The sequence below is a fragment of the Pelodiscus sinensis genome, chromosome 20 (assembly GCF_052426305.1).
Source record: "Pelodiscus sinensis isolate ZL-2025 chromosome 20, ASM5242630v1, whole genome shotgun sequence".
NCBI lineage: Eukaryota > Metazoa > Chordata > Testudines > Trionychidae > Pelodiscus > Pelodiscus sinensis.
The window spans coordinates 22641671-22665469 of NC_143071.1; the positions used below are offsets into that span (position 1 = coordinate 22641671).

Here is a 23799-nt window from a genome sequence, read left to right on the forward strand (position 1 = left end):
GTCTCCCTGTGCAAAATGTATATTCTTCTCTATAAAGTTCAATTATATTCTTTTTATAACAGAATTTGTAACCTTATGCAATGGATAAACTTAGTAACTTAAAAAATATGACAGCACAAATCTGACTTAAAACCCCCCAACAACTCTCCCTTTTCCCCCAAAACTACATAATACTACCTATTTCATTTGCTTAAGAGGAGGGTGAGGAAGAGAACAGAGACTAATACATTCAAAATAATAATGAAAAACAAAATTACAAATATAAAAGTTTTAACTTTAATCAAAGTGAAAATTGTCAGTATCTATACCCAAAAGATATTTTGCCTGCTCTTTGGAGGCTTCACAAACTATACTAGATATGTTCAAAAGCGAGGTAGTTGTGTTAGTCTGTAACTGGAAAAACTTAATGTGTTGTTAGACTATGTATTGTTTAAGTTTATACTAGAGTAAATGGTCAAATATAGTTAAACTGATTTCCCATTGGAGGAATACTAATGACATTTTTATCTACAATCAGAAAGGTCAAAAATATACACCACAAGCTATAAAAATCAAGCTATGTGAAACACTAAAATATGAATGATGCTCACTGGGAAGCCCATGTCTGTGAGCTGTTTTATCAGACGGTTCATGATCCAGGCCTCATCTTGCTTACTAGATGTCTTCATGCCCTTGGTAAAGAAATTGAAAAGAAAATTGTCTATTTTTCATATTTATAGCAATGTGACACAGCTATGACAGGTTTCCCCTATTAATACTATATGTTGCTTCAGGTTGTATTTATAACACATTCATGAAACCTATACCCCCTCCCCCCAGTTGCCTGTTTCCATAACTGGTATTCTTCAAGATGTGTTGCTCCTGTCCATTCAACATAGATGTCACATGCACCGGTGCTGGAAGATTTTCCCTTGGCTGTACCAATAAGGGAGCTGGCTCAGGTGCCTCCTGGAATGGTGTGCACATGCCACGCTACATAAGGGGCCTATGTCCTCTTCTACCCTCAGTTCCTTGTTGCCAGAAAACTTGACAATGGGGAAGGAGGGCAGACTATTGAATAGACAAGAGCAATACATCTCAAAGAACATCAACTACAGAAACAGTTAACTGTCTTTTCTTTGAGTGCTTGCTCATGTCCATTCAACATAGGTGACTGGAAGCAGCATTTCTGGTGGTGAGAAGAGTTTAAGGACATGCTAACTGCAAAACAGCTTTCCCGAAAGCAGCATCCTCTCAGGCTTGTTGAGTAAGGGCATACTGCATTGCAATCTCTTGGGCTATGTCTAGACTGCAGGCTTCTTTCGAAAGATGCTCTTTCGAAAGCATCTTTCGAAAGAGCATCTTTCGAAAGATCGCGTCTAGACTGCACGCGGATCTTTCGAAAGAAAAATCCGCTTTTTCGAAAGAGAGCACCCAGCGAGTCTGGATGCTCTCTTTCGAAGACGGCCTCTTTACATTGAAGAACGCCTTCCTTCGAAAGAGGAACTTTCGAAGGAAGGCGTTCTTCCTCGTGAAACGAGGTTTACCGCCATCGAAAGAAAAGCCGCGTTCTTTCAAAATAATTTCGAAAGAACACGGCTTGAGTCTGGACGCAGGGGAAGTTTTTTCGGGAAAAGGCTACTTTTCCCGAAAAAACCCCTGAGTCTGGACACGGCCTTGGATAGGGACATTGGTGAGGAAGGCTGTAGAGGAGGCTTGTGCTCTGGTGGAGTAGGTCCTGATGAGTGGAGGTGGCTTAGCACCCACCAGCTGACAGCATGTTCGAATGCATGAGGTTATCCAACTGGAGATCCTGTATGTTAATACCAAGAGCCCCTTCATTCTTTCATCATGTGAGACAAACAACTGGGTCAATTTTCCCAATGGCTTCGCTCTGTCAATGCAGAAAGTGAGGGTCCCGCAGACATCCAAGGTATGCAGTTGTCTCTGCTCATTGTTCACATTAGGTTTCAGGGAGAAGAATAATGGGAGGAAGATGTCCTGACCTATGTGGAAGGTTGAAACCTCCTGAGGTAGGAGGCAGGGTGTGGTCTTTAAAGAAGACAAGTTATGTGGGTTCCAAAGCCAAGGTCTGCAACTTGGAGACTCTACTAACTGATGTAATCGCCACCAGGCAGCCCACCATTCAGGAAAGGTATAGAAGAAGAGGTTACTCACCTTCGGTGCAGTAACGATGGTTCTTCGAGGTGTGTCCCCGTGGGTGCTCCACGTCTGGTGTCGGGCTGGTCCCGGCGCCGCGAATCGGAGCTTGCCCTAGCTGTAGCCGACCGGGTCGCGCATGCGCGAGCAGCGTTCGCGCCTTTGAACAGCCGCGCGCGACCCGGTCTCCGCCAGTTCCTCTCACCGCCATCTGAAAAAGATAATAAAGAAGATTCCGTAGCGGGGAGGAGGGCGGGTCGTGGAGCACCCACGGGGACACACCTCGAAGAACCATCGTTACTGCACCGAAGGTGAGTAACCTCTTCTTCTTCTTCGGGTAGTCCCCGTGGGTGCTCCACGTCTGGTGACTCCGGAGCAGTAATCCACTAAACGTGGGCTACGGAATCACTAGCATCGCGGCTTGGCAACACTGCTGAGGCTAGGGCCGAATCAGAAGCCAGGCGCTGTACTATTGCATAATGTCTTGCGAACGTCGTGTTGGAAGACCATGTAGCAGCACGACATATGTCGCGTAAAGGTACCCCTCTGACGAAGGCCGTTGACGTAGCCATCGCCCGTGTCGAATGGGCTCTAGGGTGCGATAGAAGCGGTTTCTTAGCCAAGTTGTAGCAGGTAGTGATACACGACACGATAATCTTCGAGATACGTTGGGCAGATAGGGCTTGACCTTTAGAGTGCCCCATGGTGGAGACCATCAGACGGTCCGTTTTTCTAAAAGCACGAGTTCTATCTATATAGAAGGCTAGAGCCCTGCGGACGTCCAGAGTGTGCAAGAGGGCGTTCTGTCTCGACGTGTGAGGTTTCGGATAGAAGCTTGTCAGAACGATCGGCTCATTGATGTGGAACTCAGTACAGACCTTCGGTAGGAAGGCTGGGTGCGATCTCAATGTTACCGCCTCCTTAGAAAAAACCGTATATGGGGGCGATGCCATCAGTGCTGCGAGCTCACTCACCCTTCGTGCCGACGTTATAGCAAGGAGAAAAAGCACTTTCATTGTAAGATGGTGCAGCAGAGCGGTTGCTAGAGGCTCAAACGGGGTTTTTGTTAGAACATCGAGGACCAAGTCAAGACTCCACTCAGGAGGCGGGGGCCTAACCGGTGGATTGAGGTTAACTAGGCCTTTAAAGAATCTCGCCACCATAGGATGGGAAAAAACTGATTTCCCCTCGATGGGCATGTGGAAGGCCGCAATCGCCGCTGCATGAACTCGAAGTGATGATATAGATAAACCATCCGTCTGCAGCTGGAGAATATAGTCCAATATGATATTCAGTGGTGAAGTAAAGGGGTCGAGATCTTTAGGAGCGCACCAACGAGTGAATCTCGACCATTTTGAAAGATAGGTCTTTCTAGTCGATTCTTTCCTGCTATACAGCAAGATGCGCTTTACTTGGTCCGAACAACGCATCTCTGATGAGCTGAACCATCTATCATCCATGCTGTTAGGTGAAGGGTGTCCAGCCTCGGATGGAGAAGGGAGCCGTTCTGTTGCGACAGCAGGTCCGGTAGGTGAGGGAATCGGTAAGGTATCCGAGTCGAGAGCTGCAGGAGGGTCGAATACCATGGTTGTCTGGGCCAAGCCGGGGCTATGAGCAGCATTCGTGCGCTGTCCGTTATGGCCTTCTCTAGCACCCTGGGAATGAGCACAACAGGAGGGAATGCATATAACCGTGACGTTCCCCAGTGAAGGAGAAACGCATCTCCCAGAGAGTGTATGCCCAGACCCGCTCTGGAGCAGTAAGCTCTGCATTTCGCGTTGGTCCTTGTAGCAAAGAGGTCTATGTCCGGATGACCCCAGCTGTGAAAAAGGGGCATGAGGACATCCATACGAATTTCCCACTCGTGGTCCTGATAAAAATGTCTGCTTAGTGCATCTGCGATAGTGTTTTGTGCACCGGGTAAGTATGCAGCGACGAGAGAAATGTCGTTCCGAATGCACCATTTCCACAGTCGAACTGCCTCTGCACAAAGGGATCTGGAGCGAGCACCGCCTTGTCTGTTCACATAGTACATCGCTACGATGTTGTCTGTGAGAATCCTTGTGGTTGTGCCTTTTATGTGCTGTTTGAACCGCCTGCATGCATGAAATATTGCCCGCAGCTCGAGGAGGTTGATGTGCAACAACATCTCGGCTGGGGACCAGCGACCTTGCGCCTTTTGGGTACCCATGTGGGCGCCCCAACCCAGGAGAGACGCATCTGTGGTTATCTCTCTTGCTGGTTGCGTAGCGTGAAATGGAACCCCTACTAGCATGTTGCTGGGGTCGGTCCACCAGTGGAGTGACTGCTTGACCTGCACGGGTATCACCACGGTTTTGCGAACGCTGTGCCTGGCAGGATTGTACACAGTGGCCAGCCAGTGTTGCAGGCACCTTAAATTTAGTCTTGCGTGCCGCACGATGATTGTGGTAGCCGCCATATGACCGAGGAGCTGCAGGTATACACGGACTGGTAGCATAGGAGACTGCAAAACCGTTGTCACTAGGTCCCTTATGACCTGGAAGCGCTCTACCGGCAAATGTACTCTTTCCTCGAGAGAGTTTAGCCGTGCTCCTATGAAAGTAAGGGTCTGCGCCGGCTGCAGTCGGGATTTTTCCATGTTTACCACAAGGCCGAGGGATTTGAACAGAGCTAGAGTGACCCTCACCATGTGGGAGGTCTCTGCGTGGGTGCGCCCCTTGATCAGACAATCATCCAGGTAAGGAAAAATTGCGACTCCTATTCTGCGTAGATGGGCCACTACCACCGCTAGTGTCTTGGAGAACACCCTTGGTGCTGATATAAGGCCGAACGGGAGTACTTTGAACTGGAAGTGATCGTTTCCTACCACGAAGCGGAGAAATCGCCTGTGTGCCACGTGGATCGAAATGTGGAAATAAGCGTCCTGTAGATCTAGGACTGCGAACCAGTCTCCTTTGTTTAGTGCTGGCATGATCTTGACCAGCGTGGTCATTTTGAAGCGCTGTTTGCGGATGAAGCGATTTAGACCTCTTAGGTCGAGGATTGGCCTCCACCCGCCTGATTTCTTGGTGACCAGGAAGTACCTGGAGTAAAACCCTTTCCCGCGAAACTCGTTTGGGACTCGCTCTATGGCACCTATGTTTAAAAGGTGGAGGATTTCTTCCCGAAGAATGGTCTCGTGGGACGGGTTCCGAATCAGAGCTATGGTGGGGGGGGTGGTGGGGGGAAGCAAACGGAATGGGATGGAGAGGCCCTTTGTTATTACTTCTCTGACCCAGCGGTCCGATGTAATGCTGGCCCATTGATGTATGTAGGGCTTCAGCCGGTGGTTGAATGTGATGGAAACACGCTTCTGTATACTGACCACTGGAGGCATGTTCGCGTCCTCTGCATGCGAGTCAAACCTGCTGCCTAGGAGCAGGTCTGGTTGATGGACGATTTTGTTGTTGTTGTTGTCGTTTGCGCTGCGGGCGCTGTCGAAATTTGGGTTGCTCAGGTACACGCTGCTGTTGCCTATACGAGGGATAGTCATACCTTCTTTGGAATGGATAATATCTCCTCTGTCTGAAAGGTGGCGTGTACATACCCAGAGTTCTGAGGGTAGTACGTGAGTCCTTCCCTGAGTGTAAAATTTCGTCGGTTGAGGAGGCAAATAGCTTTTGCTTATCGAAGGGCATGTCCTCAACCTTGGTCTGCAACTCCCTAGGAGCTCCCGCTGACAGTAGCCATGAGGCCCTACGCATAGCAATGCCTGAAGCCATGGCCCGGGCCGCGGTGTCCGCTACATCAACAGCGATTTGTAGGGATGTTCTGCACGCCGCGAATCCCTCTTGAACTACAGCTTTCAGAAGATGTTTCTTACTGTCCGGAAGATGTTGCATAAGTTCAGGAAGCTTGGAATAGTTATCAAAATTATGATTTGAGAGGAGCGCAGCATAGTTAGCGATGCGAAGAAGTAGGGTTGAGGAAGAATAGACTTTACGCCCGAATGAATCCAGTTTCTTAGAGTCCTTTTCCGGAAGTGAATTTTTAAAATGCGGAGTCTTTGCCTTATGGCGGACAGCATCTACGATCAACGAATTAGGCTGTGGGTGGTTGAAAAGAAAGTCCAATCCTTTTGATGGTACGAAATACTTTTTGTCCACTCTTTTATTAGTAGGTGGCACTGAGGTTGGCGTTTGCCAGATATCCTCGGCCACCTCCATAATGGCTTCATCTATTGGTAGGGCGATCCTTCTCTGTTGTTTTGGATGCAAATTCTTGAACAACTTATGCTGTTTCCCTTCGGTCTCAGTAATCTGTACCTCTTGCGATTGTGCTACCCGGCGAAACAGATCCTGGAACTCTTTTAGATCATCAGGGAGTGACGATTCGTTCGGAGTTATGGCTTTAACAGCCGAAGATATTGAAGAATTAGCATTAGGAGACTTGTCTGGCTCTGACTCAGAAAGTTGCCCCTTCTCCAGGTCTGATAGTTGCGACCTAGGGGTCGGGGATCGTGGGGGCCTCACGGATCTCCGGGAAGGCTGTCCCTGGCATCTAGAATGTGTGGAACCTGGACTTATTGAGCGACAGGAGCATGGTGACCTACAGCGAGATCGTGACCGACTACAGCGCGAAAATTCGTCACAGTAGCGGCTATGATAATGTGAACCATGCCGAGCAGAGTGCGCAGGTGACGAGTGTTTAGAAGATCTAGTGCTGCCATGCCTGTCATAGTACGAATGCTGTGATGAGTACGTGGAGTGTCTGGAAGGGGACCGAGACCTAGAGCGCCTGTGATGCGAACAACTACGGTCCCTATGGTGGTGGTGAGAAGACACACTACGACTGTAATGCTTCCTATGACCCAGAGCATGATCAGCTTGAGAAGGAAGGTGGGGAGATGCCTCCGGAGAGGGGGAGAGCGAGACCACCTGAGCACCTGGCTTGGATAGTGCCATAGAGATCTGAGGTGGGAGCTGCTCCTGAGAAGAGGGCTGCAGGGTCACAGGCTCAGTAGAACGTGAGGCAGGCATTTCCATAGGCTGCACCGGCGGTGCGCACGGTGCTGAGGACAGCTCCCTGTGAGGAGAGGTGCGTGAGGAGGCTGGAGTGATCGGCACCGGGAGCGTGGGTGCCGACGTAGCTGGCCCTTTAAGGGACTCCTGCGGTGCCGGCTGCGGCCGCGGCTTTGATGTGCCGGGCGGCTTTTTTCCTGCCGGTGCACGGGCTGCCCTGGAACCAGAGGCACCCGGCTTTCCTCCTGCGCTGCCCCGGGGTTGTGGGGCTATTGGCAGGGACTTTGCTGGAGAGGCTCTCTTCCTACTCGGGGAAGGTGAATTCGGGGAAGGAGCCCTCCGCTTCTCCAAAGTGGGGTCTGAGGCAGAGGATCCTGCCGTAGCCGAAGGCATCAATGCCTTATCAAATAAAATTTCCTTCAGGCGCCTTTCGCGCTCCTTACGAGCTCTGGAAGTGAGCTTGGCACAGTGATCACACTTTTGGGGAATATGTGCCTCCCCGAGACAGCGAACGCAGGCAGAGTGGCCGTCTGAGAGCGGCATAGAGTCCCTGCATACCGAGCATTTCTTGAAACCGGGGGAGCCCGGCATTTTGAAAGGTTGAGAGGGCTTGCCTGGCGCTCCTCTCCCTGACAGAATTTCTGTTCCCGTTTCCTTATTTGTATATTTTGTGAACCCCTACGTGTCCATTACTATTTGTTCATCTATATCTCTTTCTTTTCTTTTTTTTTTTTTTTTTTTTTTTTTAAATAAGCCGGTAGGGCTAGAGCCGCGGAGAAAGTGACCAGAGCCGCGGCTTGAGCCGCCGGTTTTAAAGTTAATTACGCCTTTGTTAATCAGTTTCCCTTCTATAGTTAAATGCCGATGTTATTTTACAGTATTTCTTTAATTTTTCCTGAGGTAGGGAGAAGACAAGTTGGAGCCCCGTCCGCGACCAGGGGCGGATGAGAGGAACTGGCGGAGACCGGGTCGCGCGCGGCTGTTCAAAGGCGCGAACGCTGCTCGCGCATGCGCGACCCGGTCGGCTACAGCTAGGGCAAGCTCCGATTCGCGGCGCCGGGACCAGCCCGACACCAGACGTGGAGCACCCACGGGGACTACCCGAAGAAGAAGGGAGCATGTGGCCATGGCCCGAAGGGCAGTCCAGTAAGCCTAGAGAGGACCAGGCTAAGGTCCCAGTGTGAAAGAGGGTACAAGCTACCCAAGACCTCTCCGGAACCTTTCTGTCATGCCATATGAGAATACAGACTGGCCTTGTATCTGCAGATGAAAAGCTGAAATTGTTGCCTAGTGCACCCTGAATGAATGCCAGTGCCAGGCCCTTCTCTTTCAAATGGAGAAAATAATTAAGGATGGTCTGGACAGGAGCCTCTGTTGGGGAGAGACCTCACACCGAAAATTGAGACCACTTGGCCACATGTCTGCCTGGTTGCTGGCTTACAGCTGTGGTGACCAACCAATTTTGAAGCCATAGCTGCTATAGTGTGTTGGACACCACGGGCTTACAGGCTCCCAACAGGACCTGCTGAACCACTTGCGAGCAAGACTGTTCCTCCGTATTCAGCCATGGAGCAGCCACACTATGAGATGGAACAATAACAGACCCGGATGGACAGTGATCCTGAGAGAACAGGTCCAGGCAGAGTGGCAAGGGACACAGGGGGCACACTGCGAAGCCCATAAGAGGGGCAAACCAATGCTAGTAAAGCCACACCAGCAAGACAAAAATGACCTTCACCAGGACCTTGGCCATGAGGGTAATCAGAGGAAACGCACAGAACGGGTCACTCGACCACAGGATGAGGATGGCATTCAGCAGGGATCCCGCAGTCACTCATTGTCTGGAGAAGACGCTGTGGCACTTTGCATTCTGTGCTATGGTGAAGCGGTCCACCTGGGGAATGCTCCACTTAAGAAAGAGCATGTCCTGTAGATGGAGAGCCCATTTGTGGTGAGAGGTGATTTGCCTGCTCAGCTGGCCAGCTAAGAGATTCCGCATTCCCAGAAGATGGTTGGCCTCCCAGGTAAATGCTGTGCTGACTGCAAAAATCCTGGAGATTCCTGACAGAGCATGCTGATCAAGTCCCCCCTCGATGGTTGACATAGATGTCATGACCATATTGTCTGTGGAGCTCTGGACCACTCTGCGTGTCAGATGAAGGAGGAAGACATCACACATCCTAGAAACCACAAGTAGCTTTTTAACATCTATGTTGAGGGATGATTCCTATGTGGACCAAGTACCCTGGGTATGGAGATTGCCAAGATGGGCACCCTAGCGCAAGTCCAATGCATCTGATACCAGTTCAATTGAGTGGGTAGGGACACTGAATGGTACTCCTGCTATAGCATTCTCGTGGCTCATCCACCAGGTGAGAGTGTTAAGGACTGGGGCATGGTCCAGGGGGACCACTGGAGGGGACCCGCAACAGTTTCATCTAGTGAGGAGGAGAAAGAGGCCTGCACTGGGGTACGGAGGGAGGGCTCTTTGGGACCTAGGAAGTCTGAAGACTATGCCTCTACTGCCTGTTCCACGTAGCGTGTGGGAGCCTTCGAGACTTCTGGTACTGGAGGGCATTTAAGCCTTGTCTACACTATGAAAATCGACTCTCCGGAGGTCAATTTTCTAGTGTTTGATTTAGCAGATCTAGTGTAGACCCCCAAATCAAACGCTGAGGGAAGCCCTTACCAGTGACCTATTCTCCTGAACTGTGAGGCGTAAAGGAAGCCGACAGGAGTGTGTGCACCTGTCAGTCGCCCAGTGTAGACACTGAAGCGTCACAGCTTAGGTAAGCCGAATCCAGCTATCCATTTTGCATAGCTGTATGATGTACCTTAAGCCAATCTGCCTGTTCTACTGTTGACCAGTTCTTAGGGGAAGAGGCTGACTGTTGTCACAGACATACCAGCTACTGACCACGATACCTGGGAGGGCAGGGGAAACCCCCCTGGGTCACAGGGGTACCATGAAGATGGCTAGGCCTGCAGCCACTGAGCAATTTAGTAATCCATCTGCAGTAGAGAGGGAGTTGGATGAGATGCTTGAGTAGGAGGCACAGAAGATTGGTCTGAGGCCAGGCTGACAAAATGTGTGGTGCCAGGAGGATCATGAACGAGAGCTCATATTGCCATGGTACCACACACTGTCCACTGCCAGGATGCAAAGAAGTGAGGAGAATGGTTCCCTAGAGAACTTGGACTTCTGGGGGACCCGTGGTACAGTATTGGGATCAGTACTGATGAGCCAAAGAGCAGTGCTGTGAAGCAGTGTGGGACCTCCAACCCCTGTGCTCCTCATGGACATGCTGTGGGGAATCTGTGCCAGCACCTTGTCTGTTGAAAGATGCTCAGATTGCAGAGGGTACCAGTCCTGAGCGAACTGTGCATACCAGGAGGCATATGCCTCAGAAGACTGGTGCCAAAGTCCTGCAGAGCCCAACTGTGAAATGTGAAACAGCTAATGCTGAGGCGAGCAGGTTCCAAGCACTGTCACTGGCAGCAAGAAGGAACTGAGGATGAAGGGGGCCAGAAACATCCTATATAGGCATATGCGTGTCACTTCAAGGGGGCACCTAAATTGGTTCCCCTACTGGTACTGCTAAGGTAAAATCTTTTGGAAGCAGTGCATGTGGGGAGCACACATACCTACATTGAATGGACATGAGCAAGCACTCCAAGACTAACAGGATACAATGACACAACCCTTCTCTCCAGAGGATGGAAAGCAGATTTTACCTCATCTGATCAGGTGCTGTAAACAACCACAGGATGAGTTTCTTTAGTCTAGCACTCTCTGGTCCAGCAACATCTATGGTCCTGCATGCTTTTAGTTAGCCAGAAGTCCTCTTCTCATGGGTGTGGTGGTCAAGTTTACCATGGTCCCATAAAGTTTGTTTATAGCCACCAATCCTGGCTTTCAGTGTTCTGTGCTGTTATTTAGCTCCAATTTACCTCAAAATGTCTTCTAAAAGCCCAGTAAGCTGTGGAAATGTTCATAATGCTGCTACATAATATTGACCTCCAGTGGTTTGGCAAATTCCCTGTTTCGGCACTGGTCAGGTCCTGAGAGTGCCGGACTAGAGAAGTTCAACCTGTACTTGTTATCTGCCTGATACGTCTTTAGAAGAACTTTGGGTAACTTCTCCACTTCAAGACCCTGCAGTGCAACTCTCTAAAGGTATGTCTACACTACCCCGCTAGTTCGAACTAGCGGGGTAATGTAGGCATATCGCACTTGCAAATGAAGCCCGGGATTTGAATTTCCCAGGCTTCATTTGCATAAGCGGGGAGCCGCCATTTTTAAAACCCCGCTGGTTCGAACCCCGTGCAGCGCGGCTACACGGGGCTCGAACTAGGTAGTTCGGAATAGGAAGCCTAGTCCGAACTACCTGGTTCGAGCCCCGTGTAGCCGCGCTGCACGGGGTTCGAACCAGTGGGGTTTTAAAAATGGCGGCTCCCCGCTTATGCAAATGAAGGCCGGGAAATTCAAATCCCGGGCTTCATTTGCAAGTGCAGTATGCCTACATTACCCCGCTAGTTCGAACTAGCGGGGTAGTGTAGACATACCCTGAATTACAGAGCACAAATGTTAAATAGGTGGGATGATAATATAAACATTGTGATTCTGAATCAAACCAGTGGTTCATCTAGTATATCTGACAACTATGGAATAACCTGCTCACAAGCAAAGCTAGTCCTGAAAATTAAGAGGCTAGCGCATGTCCTGAAATCCAAGGTTTTATATTTCTCATTTAAAAATGTCTAATGTAACTGTGGATGTTTTCTTGTTTAAGTTTCATACTGGTTAAATTTTACTCTGTTACCACATCAGTTCATGACAAAAATTATACATTCCCCCTTCAGATGTAGGAGACAAAGCAAATTTTTTTGCTTATGAATTACGCTGGACCATTTCTTAAAATATCACCATTTATCTTTTTCCAATGCAAATGAAAATGTTTAAGAGGTCACCAGTATGATTTTTTTTATTAATACTTTAAAAGATCTTCAAAATACATAGACTTCCATGAAATTGGGAGCACTATAAAAGTGAACTAAATTATTGTAGCTTCTATCCCTTCCCCCCAGGGAATATTCTGCATGTTAATGCAACCCAGAAACAGCTGTATTACTGCAAAAGACTAGCTAAATTTGCATTCAAGGGAAAATATTTTGCCTATCACTTAATATTTCAGGCCAGATTAATAACTGCTTTTACTTTAGCTGCCACTACAAGTGTATATAAACCCATTTCCTACAGTACTGCACTCATTTTCACCACTGATGATCAGAAACTTTCATTCAATTTCAGAGTATTAATCTTATACAGATAGTATGTGAGACATTTAGTGCTAGAAATGCTGCACTCTAACCCTATTGATTTTTTACAATCCATTCTTATCATTGTCCTACCTTTTGAAGTCCTTTCTTTGGGACATTTCCCCAAGAATTACAGGAGGAGTTATTCTCTTGTGAAGCAGTATTATTCCACATATCTCCTTCTTCATCTTCCCACTGACTAGTACTGAGGTTCACTTCATCCCCACCACTACCCCAGCCTTCTTGCATAGATTTAGAAGCTGGGGGGGGGGGGACACAGAAGAGGGGAAAGGAAACATTTCTGTTACTTTTCTTTAGACTTTACATCTTTTAAAATTTACATGTACATCCATCCATCCTGTATTCATTATCTTAACATCTGATTGTTTTACAGAATTACACAGGTGCATCATATGGTTTGAATAATATTAATCTTTGGTTCTCTTTCCTAAATCTGGAGCAAAGGGATAAAATGTTTTCATTATTACTGTGGGAAAACTGCAAAGAACAGAATCTTGCTTTTTTACTCTAAAGGAAGTGACATTTTGTAATCAATCCAACCTCTTGGGGAACAGGGCTCAAAAGTCATGAAGTCACTAAAAATATATTTTCTCCTGATCTCATGAGTCATACCCTTTTAGTTGACAATTTTTGTTATTCCTAATGAACAAAGATTATAGTTGTGAAGACAGAAACAAAGCTTAAGGTAGCCTGAGCCAAACCTAACAAGAACCCTGAGGATTAGGACATGAACATGGATCAGTTGTCCTTTCCATTGTTGCTCAAAAGGTGAAATGTCACATTTTTAATCCTCTATAGATTTTCCAGAACTTCAATTATTTCAATGATTTCCAATATGTTGTAGGAGTACATCTCATAAGTTATAAAATAGCTCACTATAGCCAAACTGACACTCTACAAGATGAGCTGTGGCCTTCAGGCCAACAGTAGATAAAAGAATGTTTATCTGCCAGCTGATGCTATTTGGGAATCCCCTATCAGCAGTAAACAAACCAGGATGACTTAAGGATGTGAACTGTTTTGATGATTCAAAGGGATATTCCCTCTCCTACCAACATCACTGGTGTCTTGTTTGAGTTTAGCTGCTTTTCATACAGGTAATGATCTTAATTATGAACTTTGGGATAGCACAGTCAGCATTTGAGGAGGAAGAACAGAACAGTGTGATCTGTGTAATGTAGGTCTTTGAGGTTTGCTATATTCAGGATGTTAAGGAGTGAGTAAATGAGCAAGTACATGATTAGTTAATAAGGACCCACTGAGGCTCTGCAATTTAAATGTAGTAGAAGCCGGGCGTGCGGGCAGCCCAGCTCCTACTACATTTAAACTGCAGAGCTGCAGTGGGGGTAGGTCTGGGACCTGGCACAAGCAGTCCTGGCTCATGCTGGGTCCGGACCACTGCGACTTTGCCTTTTAAATGTAGTAAGAACAGCTGTGCTTCTGCCTCCCTTGAGACACTTCCCCTTTCCCACACCGCAGAGACAGTGCTGGGGGGACCAGCTTTAAAGCCGGCTCTCCCAAGCACTGGCTCCTACTCCCCACCCTTGCTACCTCTGATATAGAGGCAGTGGGGTGAGGGAGGAATGCGAGTAGTTGACCGCCCTTTCACACCATGCACACATGCGCACATACACTTGAACCCTGAAGTTCAGTACAGTAGCTAGATTTTTTTAAAATGTTCTACTAAATGGGACAAAATCAGTGCACACGCCGAAAGAATTGAGATAATTTACTGATCTGAGAAAGTGAAAGTTACACATTGATATTAGATTGTCTTTGGTTATAACGCTGCTCTTTTTCAAACCATAGCAATTTGAAATGCAAAAAATGGCATGGCAGAGTAAACTTGATTGAAAAATATACAAAAGTATAGATGCTATTTCCAACATTTTCTATTCTACTACCCAATGCTATCACAACAAAGCCAATGTGTGAATTCACCTGGCTTGCACAGTGCTGGGGCAGCAGCTGAAGAATTCGCTCTTCCATAGGTTCCTGCTGACTCGGTAGAATTATCTCCCCACCCTGTACCACTGCTGGGGGGTTTCCCCCATGCTGAAGTGCCATTATCAACTGCAGCAGAAGGGGATGAGGGCTCTCCCCAAGAAGATTCAGTCTTCGTGTGGACATTAGGCATCTCCCCCCAGCCTGCTGAAAACAGAAAGATAAACAGTTAGCGCTAAAGGAAAAAAAAATGGAAACCAGTGAACCTCTTAGAATACATCTATCATTAAAATAACTTTTTTGTTGTGAGCATAAAGTAGTGGGAAGACAACACACAAATAAATAAATTAAGCACAAATAAAATCAATCTGATTTACTCAAATTTCTTTTTCTTAACTGAACTTCATTATATGCATTTGTTAAAACGGAAAAAAATATTTTCTAACAGCAGAAAAGAAGGTATTCAAGCGTATTCATATTGCTATACAAATATACCTCAATTCTGATCTGGATATACCATTCTCCTTCCCAGATAAATCAGCTCCTCAAATGCTGTGTTTCTTTAGATCATATTAACCTGCCTCAAAATGCAAGTAAAGTGGTTTTGTGTTTACACCATGGTACTCAAAAGTTGTACAGGTAACTGAAAATATGAGGAGGAATCTCAACTAGAGTTGAACTCAGGGGTGCACTTTTTAAACCAATTAATTTTAAACTTCTTTAGTCCCCTTAACCAGACGGTCATTCATTCTTTCTTGTGCTCCAGAAAATAAATACTATATTTACCCTAGGTGGCCACATTTAACCTGATTATGTATTTCATCTGTATTCCAAAATGTTTTTTATTATGGGGTTGCAAGGAAGTGCATTTCTTTCATATTCCCTCAATCACTGAGGCCCTGTGCTGTAACCAACATCCTTTCACACCAGGACTAAATAGGACTGCAACTATATGATTACATTAAAATTAGTTGAAGGGATTGCTAATACAAGGTACTATTCCCAACCAAAGTGGTATCTATATTAGTATCTTAATATCTTTCCTAGTTGAAAAGTTACTTATTCAATTTTTTGTTACATATTTGTTCAGTGTACATATTTGTGTCAGCGATCAAGAAACCAACTTAATCTAGAAAGCAAAACAATATGTAGACAAACATAGCACCTATGGATTCTCTTGGAAAACTGAATTGCTTGAGCTAAATTCCCAAAAGATACATTGAATGATGTTTTTACTAGAAATGGAATGCAAGTCAAGATAAAACATACACAATGGCTACGTCTAGAGTACCATAATTTTCCGCAAATGCTTTTAATGGAAAAGTTTTCCGTTAAAAGCATTTTTGGAACAGAGCGTCTAGATTGGGACGGACGCTTTTCTGCAAAAGCACTTTTTGCAGAAAAGCGTCCATGGCCAATCTAGACGCGCTTTTCTGCAAAAAAGCCCCGATCGCCATTTTCGCGATCGGGGCTTTTTTGCGGAAAACAAATCTCAGCTGTCTACCCTGGCCCTTTTGCCCGAACGGGAGCAGCATATTATTTCCGCAAAAAGCACTGATTTCTTACAGTAGGAAGTCAGTGCTTTTGCGGAAATTCAAGCGGCCAGTGTAGACAGCTGGCAAGTTTTTCTGGAAAAGCTGCTGATTTTCCAGAAAAACTTGCCAGTTTAGACACAGCCAATGAGTAGTATTCATAACAGGAAGAATATTACAGAGGGACCACCAGTTATTCAAAACAGCTGATGGTTCCCTCTAGGCACCGCATACCCCTGGCAGGGCAAGGATGGGGGGCTAAGACTTCACACACTCCCACACCTGCAAGACAATCAGGGTCTGTGGGTAGGAGAGGATGTGAAGTCTCCTGGCTCCGTCCCTTCCCGGGCAGCCCATGATCACTTCTGAAATTCATGAAATGGTTTCTCTTAAAAAATTATTGCTCACCCCTGTCTTACATGCAACTGAAACTATAGTACATGTTAAAAAGGAGGGGTTCCCCAACTATTTTTTCTGCCTCCCCCTACATTTGAAAATATTTCAGGTTATGAAGACTCCCCTCCTGCCCCACACTTGGTACTTGTTACCTATGAGCTCTGTGTTCTTGTGGAGCCAGAGCATAATACTCATGGAAGACCCCACCACTATCAGGTGTCTGCTTGAACCAAAGACAAAGCAATGAAAAGACAGAGGAAGACACTCCTAAACCACTCTGGACAAGAGTCACAGAATTAAAGAAAGATCTTTAGCCTCATCTGAATCGAAGATAGAATACAGATTGTGACAAAGTCCCTTGTTAGGTCCCCATGGGTTTTGCGCTTCTTGATGGTTTTGTGTGTGTCTCAGAGACTCACGGTGACCCCTTTGTAGCCTTGGGACTTCCTCAGAGGCAAGGGTCCCTGCTTATTGAGTCATTCTCATCACAGGCAAGTTCTGAGTTGGGGAGGGAGTGGGGGAGGGGAGAGAGAAACAAACCCTCTTTTCCTGGCCTTTGGTCTGTTCCAATCTCCCTGGCAGGGTAATCCTCCAAGGGAAGGGGGCGGGGGTGTCCAGGCACGCCCACTCCACTAGACTCTGGCCCAGTGGGGCCTTACAAGAGGGGCAGCTAGCAGGGCTTCTTGCCCCACCCAGCAGGGCTTCTTGCCCCACCCTAACACCACTACCTCTCCCCAGACCACTTCATAAGAACGGCCGTACTGGGTCAGACCAAAAGTCCATCTAGCCCAGTATCCTGACTGCCGACAGCAGCCAGCACCAGGTGCCCCCGAGAGGGTGGACCGAAGACAATGATCAAGCGATTTGTCTCCTGCCATCCCTCTCCAGCCTCTGACAGACAGAGGCCAAGGACACCATTTTATCCCCTGGCTAATAGCCTTTTATGGACCTAACCTCCATGGGTATGTCTACACTACCCTCCTAGTTTGAACTAGGAGGGTAATGTAGGCATACCGCACTTGCTAATGAAGCCCGGGATTTGAATTTCCCGGGCTTCATTTGCATAAGCGGGGAGCCGCCATTTTTAAAACCCCGCTGGTTCGAACCCCGTGCAGTGCGGCTACACGGGGCTCGAACTAGGTAGTTCGGAATAGGAAGCCTAGTCCGAACTACCTAGTTCGAGCCCCGTGTAGCCGCGCTGCACGGGGTTTGAACCAGCGGGGTTTTAAAAATGGCAGCTCCCCGCTTATGCAAATGAAGCCCGGGAAATTCAAATCCCGGGCTTCATTTGCAAGTGCGGTATGCCTACATTACCCCGCTAGTTCGAACTAGCGGGGTAGTGCAGACATACCCCATGAAATTATCTAGCTTCTCTTTAAACTCACTGCTTCCTTCTATTATCTTCCACCTTTTACCTTGGGCAGGGTAGCTCTACTCTGTGCCTCTGCAAACTCTCTCTCTCTCTCCTGCCCTGGGAGGAAACCTTTTATAGGGACCCAGAGGCCTTAACTAGCAACAGGTGCTTAATTAACCCCTGTTGCAGGCTGACTCCTAATTAGGCCTCCATTGTCTGCCCTGATTGCCTTGCTGTGTTCAGTTGAGTCTAACTGGGAAACAAGAAGGCATAACCCACCTCCCAAGATAGCCTTTTATAAGATATTTGCAGTTCGCAGGCTGTGGTCTGCCACAAGACAGACATCTATATTAGTGATAGAGATGTAGCCGTGTTAGTCTGGTGCAGCTGAAGCAAAATGCAGGACAATGTAGCACTTTAAAGACTAACATATTAGCATACAGAATGGAGGAACAGCACTTCCAAAGCAATAACTGCACTAAACTATGAGATACCAAAAGCAGAAAAGCACTGCTTGGTGGGAAATCTCTGCTCCAGATGTTAATAAACCCATGCCTGCTCACACCCAAATCAGTAATGATCAGACCAATTTTAGTAACAGGTCCTCTACTGATATCCAAAATACCAAAACTGCCTAATTGCATTATGAGCTCTCTCAAGGAACACTGCCCATAGTCAGGAATGATCAGTTTCTATTGTCTAGTCTAAACAAAACAACTTTGGAATATTCCCTTGAACCATCTGTTTACTAAGGATGTTAAATTTAGATTAATTGGCTAATTGAATAGTCAATGCAATTTACATCAACTATTCAATTAGTTGATAAGGGCATCTTTGCCTTTAAAGTGGCTGTTGCAATACTTCAAAGGCAAAAGCACTGTGGGGAGCACAGGGCCAGTGGGGGACTCAAACAGTCCCCCATTGACCCTGTGCTCAGCAGGGGACTCTGAGTCCCCAGCTTATCCTGGGCTTCATGTGGTGCTGGTACTTTGAAACATGTCAGGGAGCCCGGCATCAGCCTCTAAGCGGTGTTTCAAAGCAGCAGCACTGCATGGAGCCCGGGGTCAGCAGGAGTCCCCAACTGACCCCTGGCTCCACACGGTGCTGCCACTTTAATGCCATGTGCAGCCTGTGGCCAGCTGGGGATGCGGGCTGCACACAGCGTTTCAAAGCAGTAGATCCCGGGCTCCACACAGCACTGATGCTTTGAAACCCCCACTCCTCTTCCTTCCCGCCCCCCGCTGCCTCTTTCTGATGAGGCAGCAAAGAGGAGGAGAAGTGACTAGTCGTCTACTGTGTTGACTATCCGATAAGCATTTGTTTATCAGATAGTTGACTAGTCTCTACTGTTTACTCATAAAGAAATCCAGTGTTCCCCATAACTATTGTTTTGTCCCAACAAAAACTCCTACCATTGCTCAAGAAAAGGGATGTGATGCCTGCATCTAGAGTCTGCATCTGTTCCATTGGGATGTCATCTTCTCCTGACTGATCGTGCTAGGAGCTTTGCTCTGCCTGTCTCCAATACTCTGGAACCCCCAGCTACCATCACCATCTAGGAATCCAGATGAGTTCAAACTTCATGGAGTGCTGAGCTCTCTCTCTCTTGCCTTCCTCTCTTTTTCTCCCCTCTCTTTAGGTGCAGCCTCCCTACCCTGTCTTATGTGATCAGTTATGGTTTTCTAGCTCAAGCATTTGTAATCCGATTTAAATTAGCTTTAATATTGTAACTGTTTTCTTTGTGTGGCTCCCCTTTACTATTACCTACAAATAAATAACTTTCATTGGTAAGCTGGTTGCTTTCTTTTCTTTTCCTCTCTCTCTTACTATTTCCCCCTTCAGGGGTGTGGTTTTGGCTTCCCCATTCACTCTGCAAAAATGCTTCTTATACCTAAACCAAAGATCCCTGTAGCACCCCAAAATCCCATGGGGTTTGTTCATCCAGTAGATTACTAGCTGAATGGTTATGGTGTGAAAGCGGATACAGAGAGATGCTGAACCTGGGGGCATATGACGGTGGCAGCTTAAAGTGCTGTTAAACCCAGCCTACTGAGTCCAAGGGCACATAAGGGCTTGGCATTGCTGTGCAACCCAGGCTACTGAGTCCAGGGATATATAAGGAATTAGCCTGTAAGTGCTGATTAAACGGTTCACTCAGACATGCTGTGTTAGTGGATGTGAATATCTGTGTTTGTCTGATTCCAGAGTGGGAAGAACCCAGTCCTGGGGAACATAGTTCCCATGGAAGTGCTTCACTGGGAAGGAATTGGCAGCAGGGTGACGTACAACTCCATATGAGACCACAAGTAACACAAGCAGCACACTGAGGGTACATCTAGACTACATGGCTCCGTCGACGGAGCCATGTAAAATAGTGTACTCGGCATAGTCAAAGAAGCGGGGATTTAAATAATCCCTGGTTCATTAAAATAAAAATGGCTGCCACGCTGTGCTGACGATGAGCTGATCCGGCACAGCGCGGCAGTCTAGACACAGTGCGGTTGACAAGGGAAGCCTTTGTCGACTGCTCCAGTATGCCTTGTTGACAAAGGCTTCCCTTGCCAACCACACCATTTCTAGACTACCGTGCTATACTGGATCAGCTGATCGTCAGCACAGCGCAGCGGCCATTTTTATTTTAATGAAGCAGGATTATTTAAATCCCCGCTTCTTTGACTATGCCGAGTACACTATTTTACATGGCTCCGTCGACTGAGCCATGTAATCTAGAAGGATTAACCTTCCCCTCCCCCATAACAGTAATCCTAATAAATGAGCATACCCTAGAGCAATAGGCAAATCTGGAAACATGCTGGTCATATTTCAAAAAAAATCTGCTTAGACAGAGGTGAGAAGACTAAAAAGAGATCATTTATGGGAAAACCTGAGCATATAGTGAACCTGTTTTCTGTGATTTCATGACCACCTTCTCTTACAGAATAGTATTTTACTAGGATTTTACAAAAAATCACAAAATAATTAGATCACATGAAGCACAATGATGAAAAGGTATAGCACAGATCAATATTTGAATATATTGATTCAATCCCATTATGAGCAAGCTGCCATCCAATATAATATGCAAGACTAGTCTACTATATATTTGAGAGTGTTTGTCTGTGAGGGAACGAGTAAATATGTGGGTATGTCTAGACTGCATCCCTCTGTTGGCAGAGCGATGCAGATTAGGCATGTCGACATTGCAAATGAAGCGGGGATTTAAATATCCCGTGCTTAATTTGCATAAAAATGGCTGCCACTTTTGCCGACTCAGCACTTTGTCGGCAAAAAGAGGCAATCTAGAGGGGGATCTGTCAACAAAGAAAGCCTTTTTCGACAGATCCCTTATGCTTCCTGCAAGGAAAATGGCTTTCTTTCTCGACAGATCCCCCTCTAGATTGCCTCTTTTTGCCGACAAAGTGCTGTGTCGGCAAAAGCGGCAGCCATTTTTTATGTAAATTAAGCACGGGATATTTAAATCCCCGCTTTGTTTGCAATGTCGACCTGCCTAATCTGCATCCCTCTGCTGGCAGAGGGATGCTGTCTAGACATACCCTGTGTGTCTACGGCTGTGTCTCCAGACTGCATCCCTTTTCCGTAAAAGGGATGCAAATTAGACACATCTCAATTGCAAATGAAGCGGGGATTTAAATCCCCCCTGCTTCATTTGCATAAACATGGCTGCCGCTTTTTTCCGGCTCGGAGCTTTGCCGGAAAAAAGCGCCAGTCTAGATGCGGATCTTTCGGAAAATAAAGCCTTTTCCGAAAGATCCCTTATTCCTCTTAAAAAAAGGAATAAGGGATCTTTCGGAAAAGGCTTTATTTTCCGAAAGATCCGTGTCTAGACTGGCGCTTTTTTCCGGCAAAGCTCCGAGCCAGAAAAAAGCGTCAGCCATGTTTATGCAAAGGAAGCGGGGGGGATTTAAATCCCCGCTTCATTTGCAATTGCGATGTGTCTAATTTGCATCCCTTTTACGGAAAAGGGATGCAGTCTAGACACAGCCCGCATGTTTAAGAACTCCTCCTACAGCGTTCTCTTATAACTTAAAGCAAGGTAAGGATTTGGTTGTGCCCCTACAATCACTGATTTAAATCAAGTTTCCTATTGATACTTCTTCACATATTTCTTAAACAACGGTACAAATCTGTTCACTAAAACATGTTATTTACAAATCAGTATAACATTTTACAACATCTAAGAAGATATACTTTATTTTTTTAGATAATTTCATTTTTAGTAATTCAGGAAATAATACACAGTACAGGCAGTCCCCGGGTTACATACAAGATAGGGACTGTAGGTTTGTTCTTAAGTTGAATTTGTATGTAAGTTGGAACTGGTACATATTGTAGGGGAAACTCTAACCAAACATTTCTCCAGAGCTCAGTTTTATTCTCCCACACCTCACTTCCCTCAATCTTTTATTCTCAAGCTGAGGTGTCTGCTGAGAAAAGCCGCTCCGTGTCTCCCTAGTCTGCTGGGGGGGAGCGCTAGCTTCGCGTCTCCCTGGTCTGCTGGGGGGAAGCAGCTAGTGCGGGGTTGCTTCACCCCGTTTGTAAGTAGGGATCCTATGTAAGTCGGATCCATGTAACCCGGGGACTGTCTGTACTCATTACCTGTGACAAACTGCAGCTGCAGTACATTAGGAATGGTAAGCACTAAACACGCAGATAAAATAATACTTATTTTATTAAATTAAATCTTAAATGTTGCATAAACATTACATAAGTGTGCTGGCTGATGGCTGTCCTTAGAACACTAAATGTATGGGGTCCTTAACACGTATGCAACTACATCTCCTATTCCCTAATCCCACTGTCATTTTGATTTATAAATTGAAACAAATATGAGTTTTCCTGCTTTTTCAACTCCCAGTTGATTTTGTGTGAATAATACCAAACAATGACAATATCTGTGCCTGCAGAGGAAGCTACTGCTGTGAAAAGTTGGTTTAGCAACTGAAGAAACTCTGTTTCAAGGTGCCAGGCTAATGATTCCCACCAATTCAAGGGAGTATCTTTGTTCAAAACATCACCAGTAAACATTTACTGATCATATGGTTTCACTCCAGCCTTGAAATTTATTATGACTGGCATAACTGAGGAGTGATTTTGAGATGCCCATGTCATGGCGGCAGCAGCAGCATCTTCAGAAGTTAGATGTCTACCTTTATATCTGGGGTTAAGAAAGTTCACAAGAAAATGAGATGGAGTTTGATCCATTCACTTCTTGGTTGCCTGTAGCTCAACTTTCCGGTGAGGTAATTTTTTGTTAAAGTCTTTTGGAATGCCTTCCAAATTTCAACAGCATCTGCAATTTCTCTGAAGTTGTTTAAGGCTATGGATAATAAGTTTCAGTATACTACGCATATTTTCTGTAACATTCCAATATTAGATACATGATTTTCTTCACAAAATTTTATGAGCCTAAGCAAGTTCTTCATAAATTGTTCAAAACAACCACAGAATTCCATTGAACATTTTAAGGGAGAATTAGTTTGGAACCTCTTGCTCTCTTCAGTGAAACTAAAGGACAATGGTTGTTAATGGAATTATTTTGTGATTTCAACATTTTCTTTTACTCCTGGAGAAGACATACTCAAGTCTTTGGCTAAAAGATGCACTAAATAGGCACTGCAGCCATTTGTTATTAAGGAGCATCCTTCTGTTTCTTCTTAGTATCTTCTCATTTTTGCCATGTTTGTAGCATTGTCTGTGACAAAACTGCACGTGACAGTTGAATTTTAGTTCACAGTTTATTACAGTGCTCACTGCCATTTCTTTTATATACTCTGTTCTGTGGGCATTTCCCAAAATATCTTTTGTTTCTGAAATATATGCATCTCCATTTTCTGTTGTCACACAGGCACATATTACTGAATCATAGAATCACAGGGTTGGAAGAGACCCTGGTTATTGAGTCCAACTCCCTGCCCAAAGCAGGACTAACCCCAAGTAAATCATCCCTGCTAGGGTTTGTCAAACTGAGAATTAAAAATGTCTAGGTACAGAGATACCTTGCTGAGGGTGCAATATCCCTCCCTAGGTAACCCATTCCAATGCTTTACCACCCTCCTCTAGTAAAATTGCTTTTCCTAATATTCAACATAGA

General features: G+C 46.1%; 1 protein-coding gene across 7 annotated transcripts in view; it reads right to left on the reverse strand.

Annotated features, from left to right (window-relative positions):
• Window positions 1–23799, reverse strand: part of TNRC6C (trinucleotide repeat containing adaptor 6C) — a 351877-nt gene that overhangs the window by 102377 nt on the left and 225701 nt on the right. For 6 of the 7 annotated variants that reach the window (XM_075903557.2, XM_014573581.4, XM_075903560.2 and 3 more), the window contains 3 exons: window positions 14403–14612; window positions 12534–12700; window positions 591–671 (listed from right to left, as the gene is read on the reverse strand). In XM_075903557.2, the coding sequence (XP_075759672.1) occupies window positions 591–671; window positions 12534–12700; window positions 14403–14612 (458 nt within the window). The remainder of the gene's footprint in view (window positions 1–590; window positions 672–12533; window positions 12701–14402; window positions 14613–23799) is intronic. The other variant, XM_075903558.2, reaches the window with a different exon arrangement.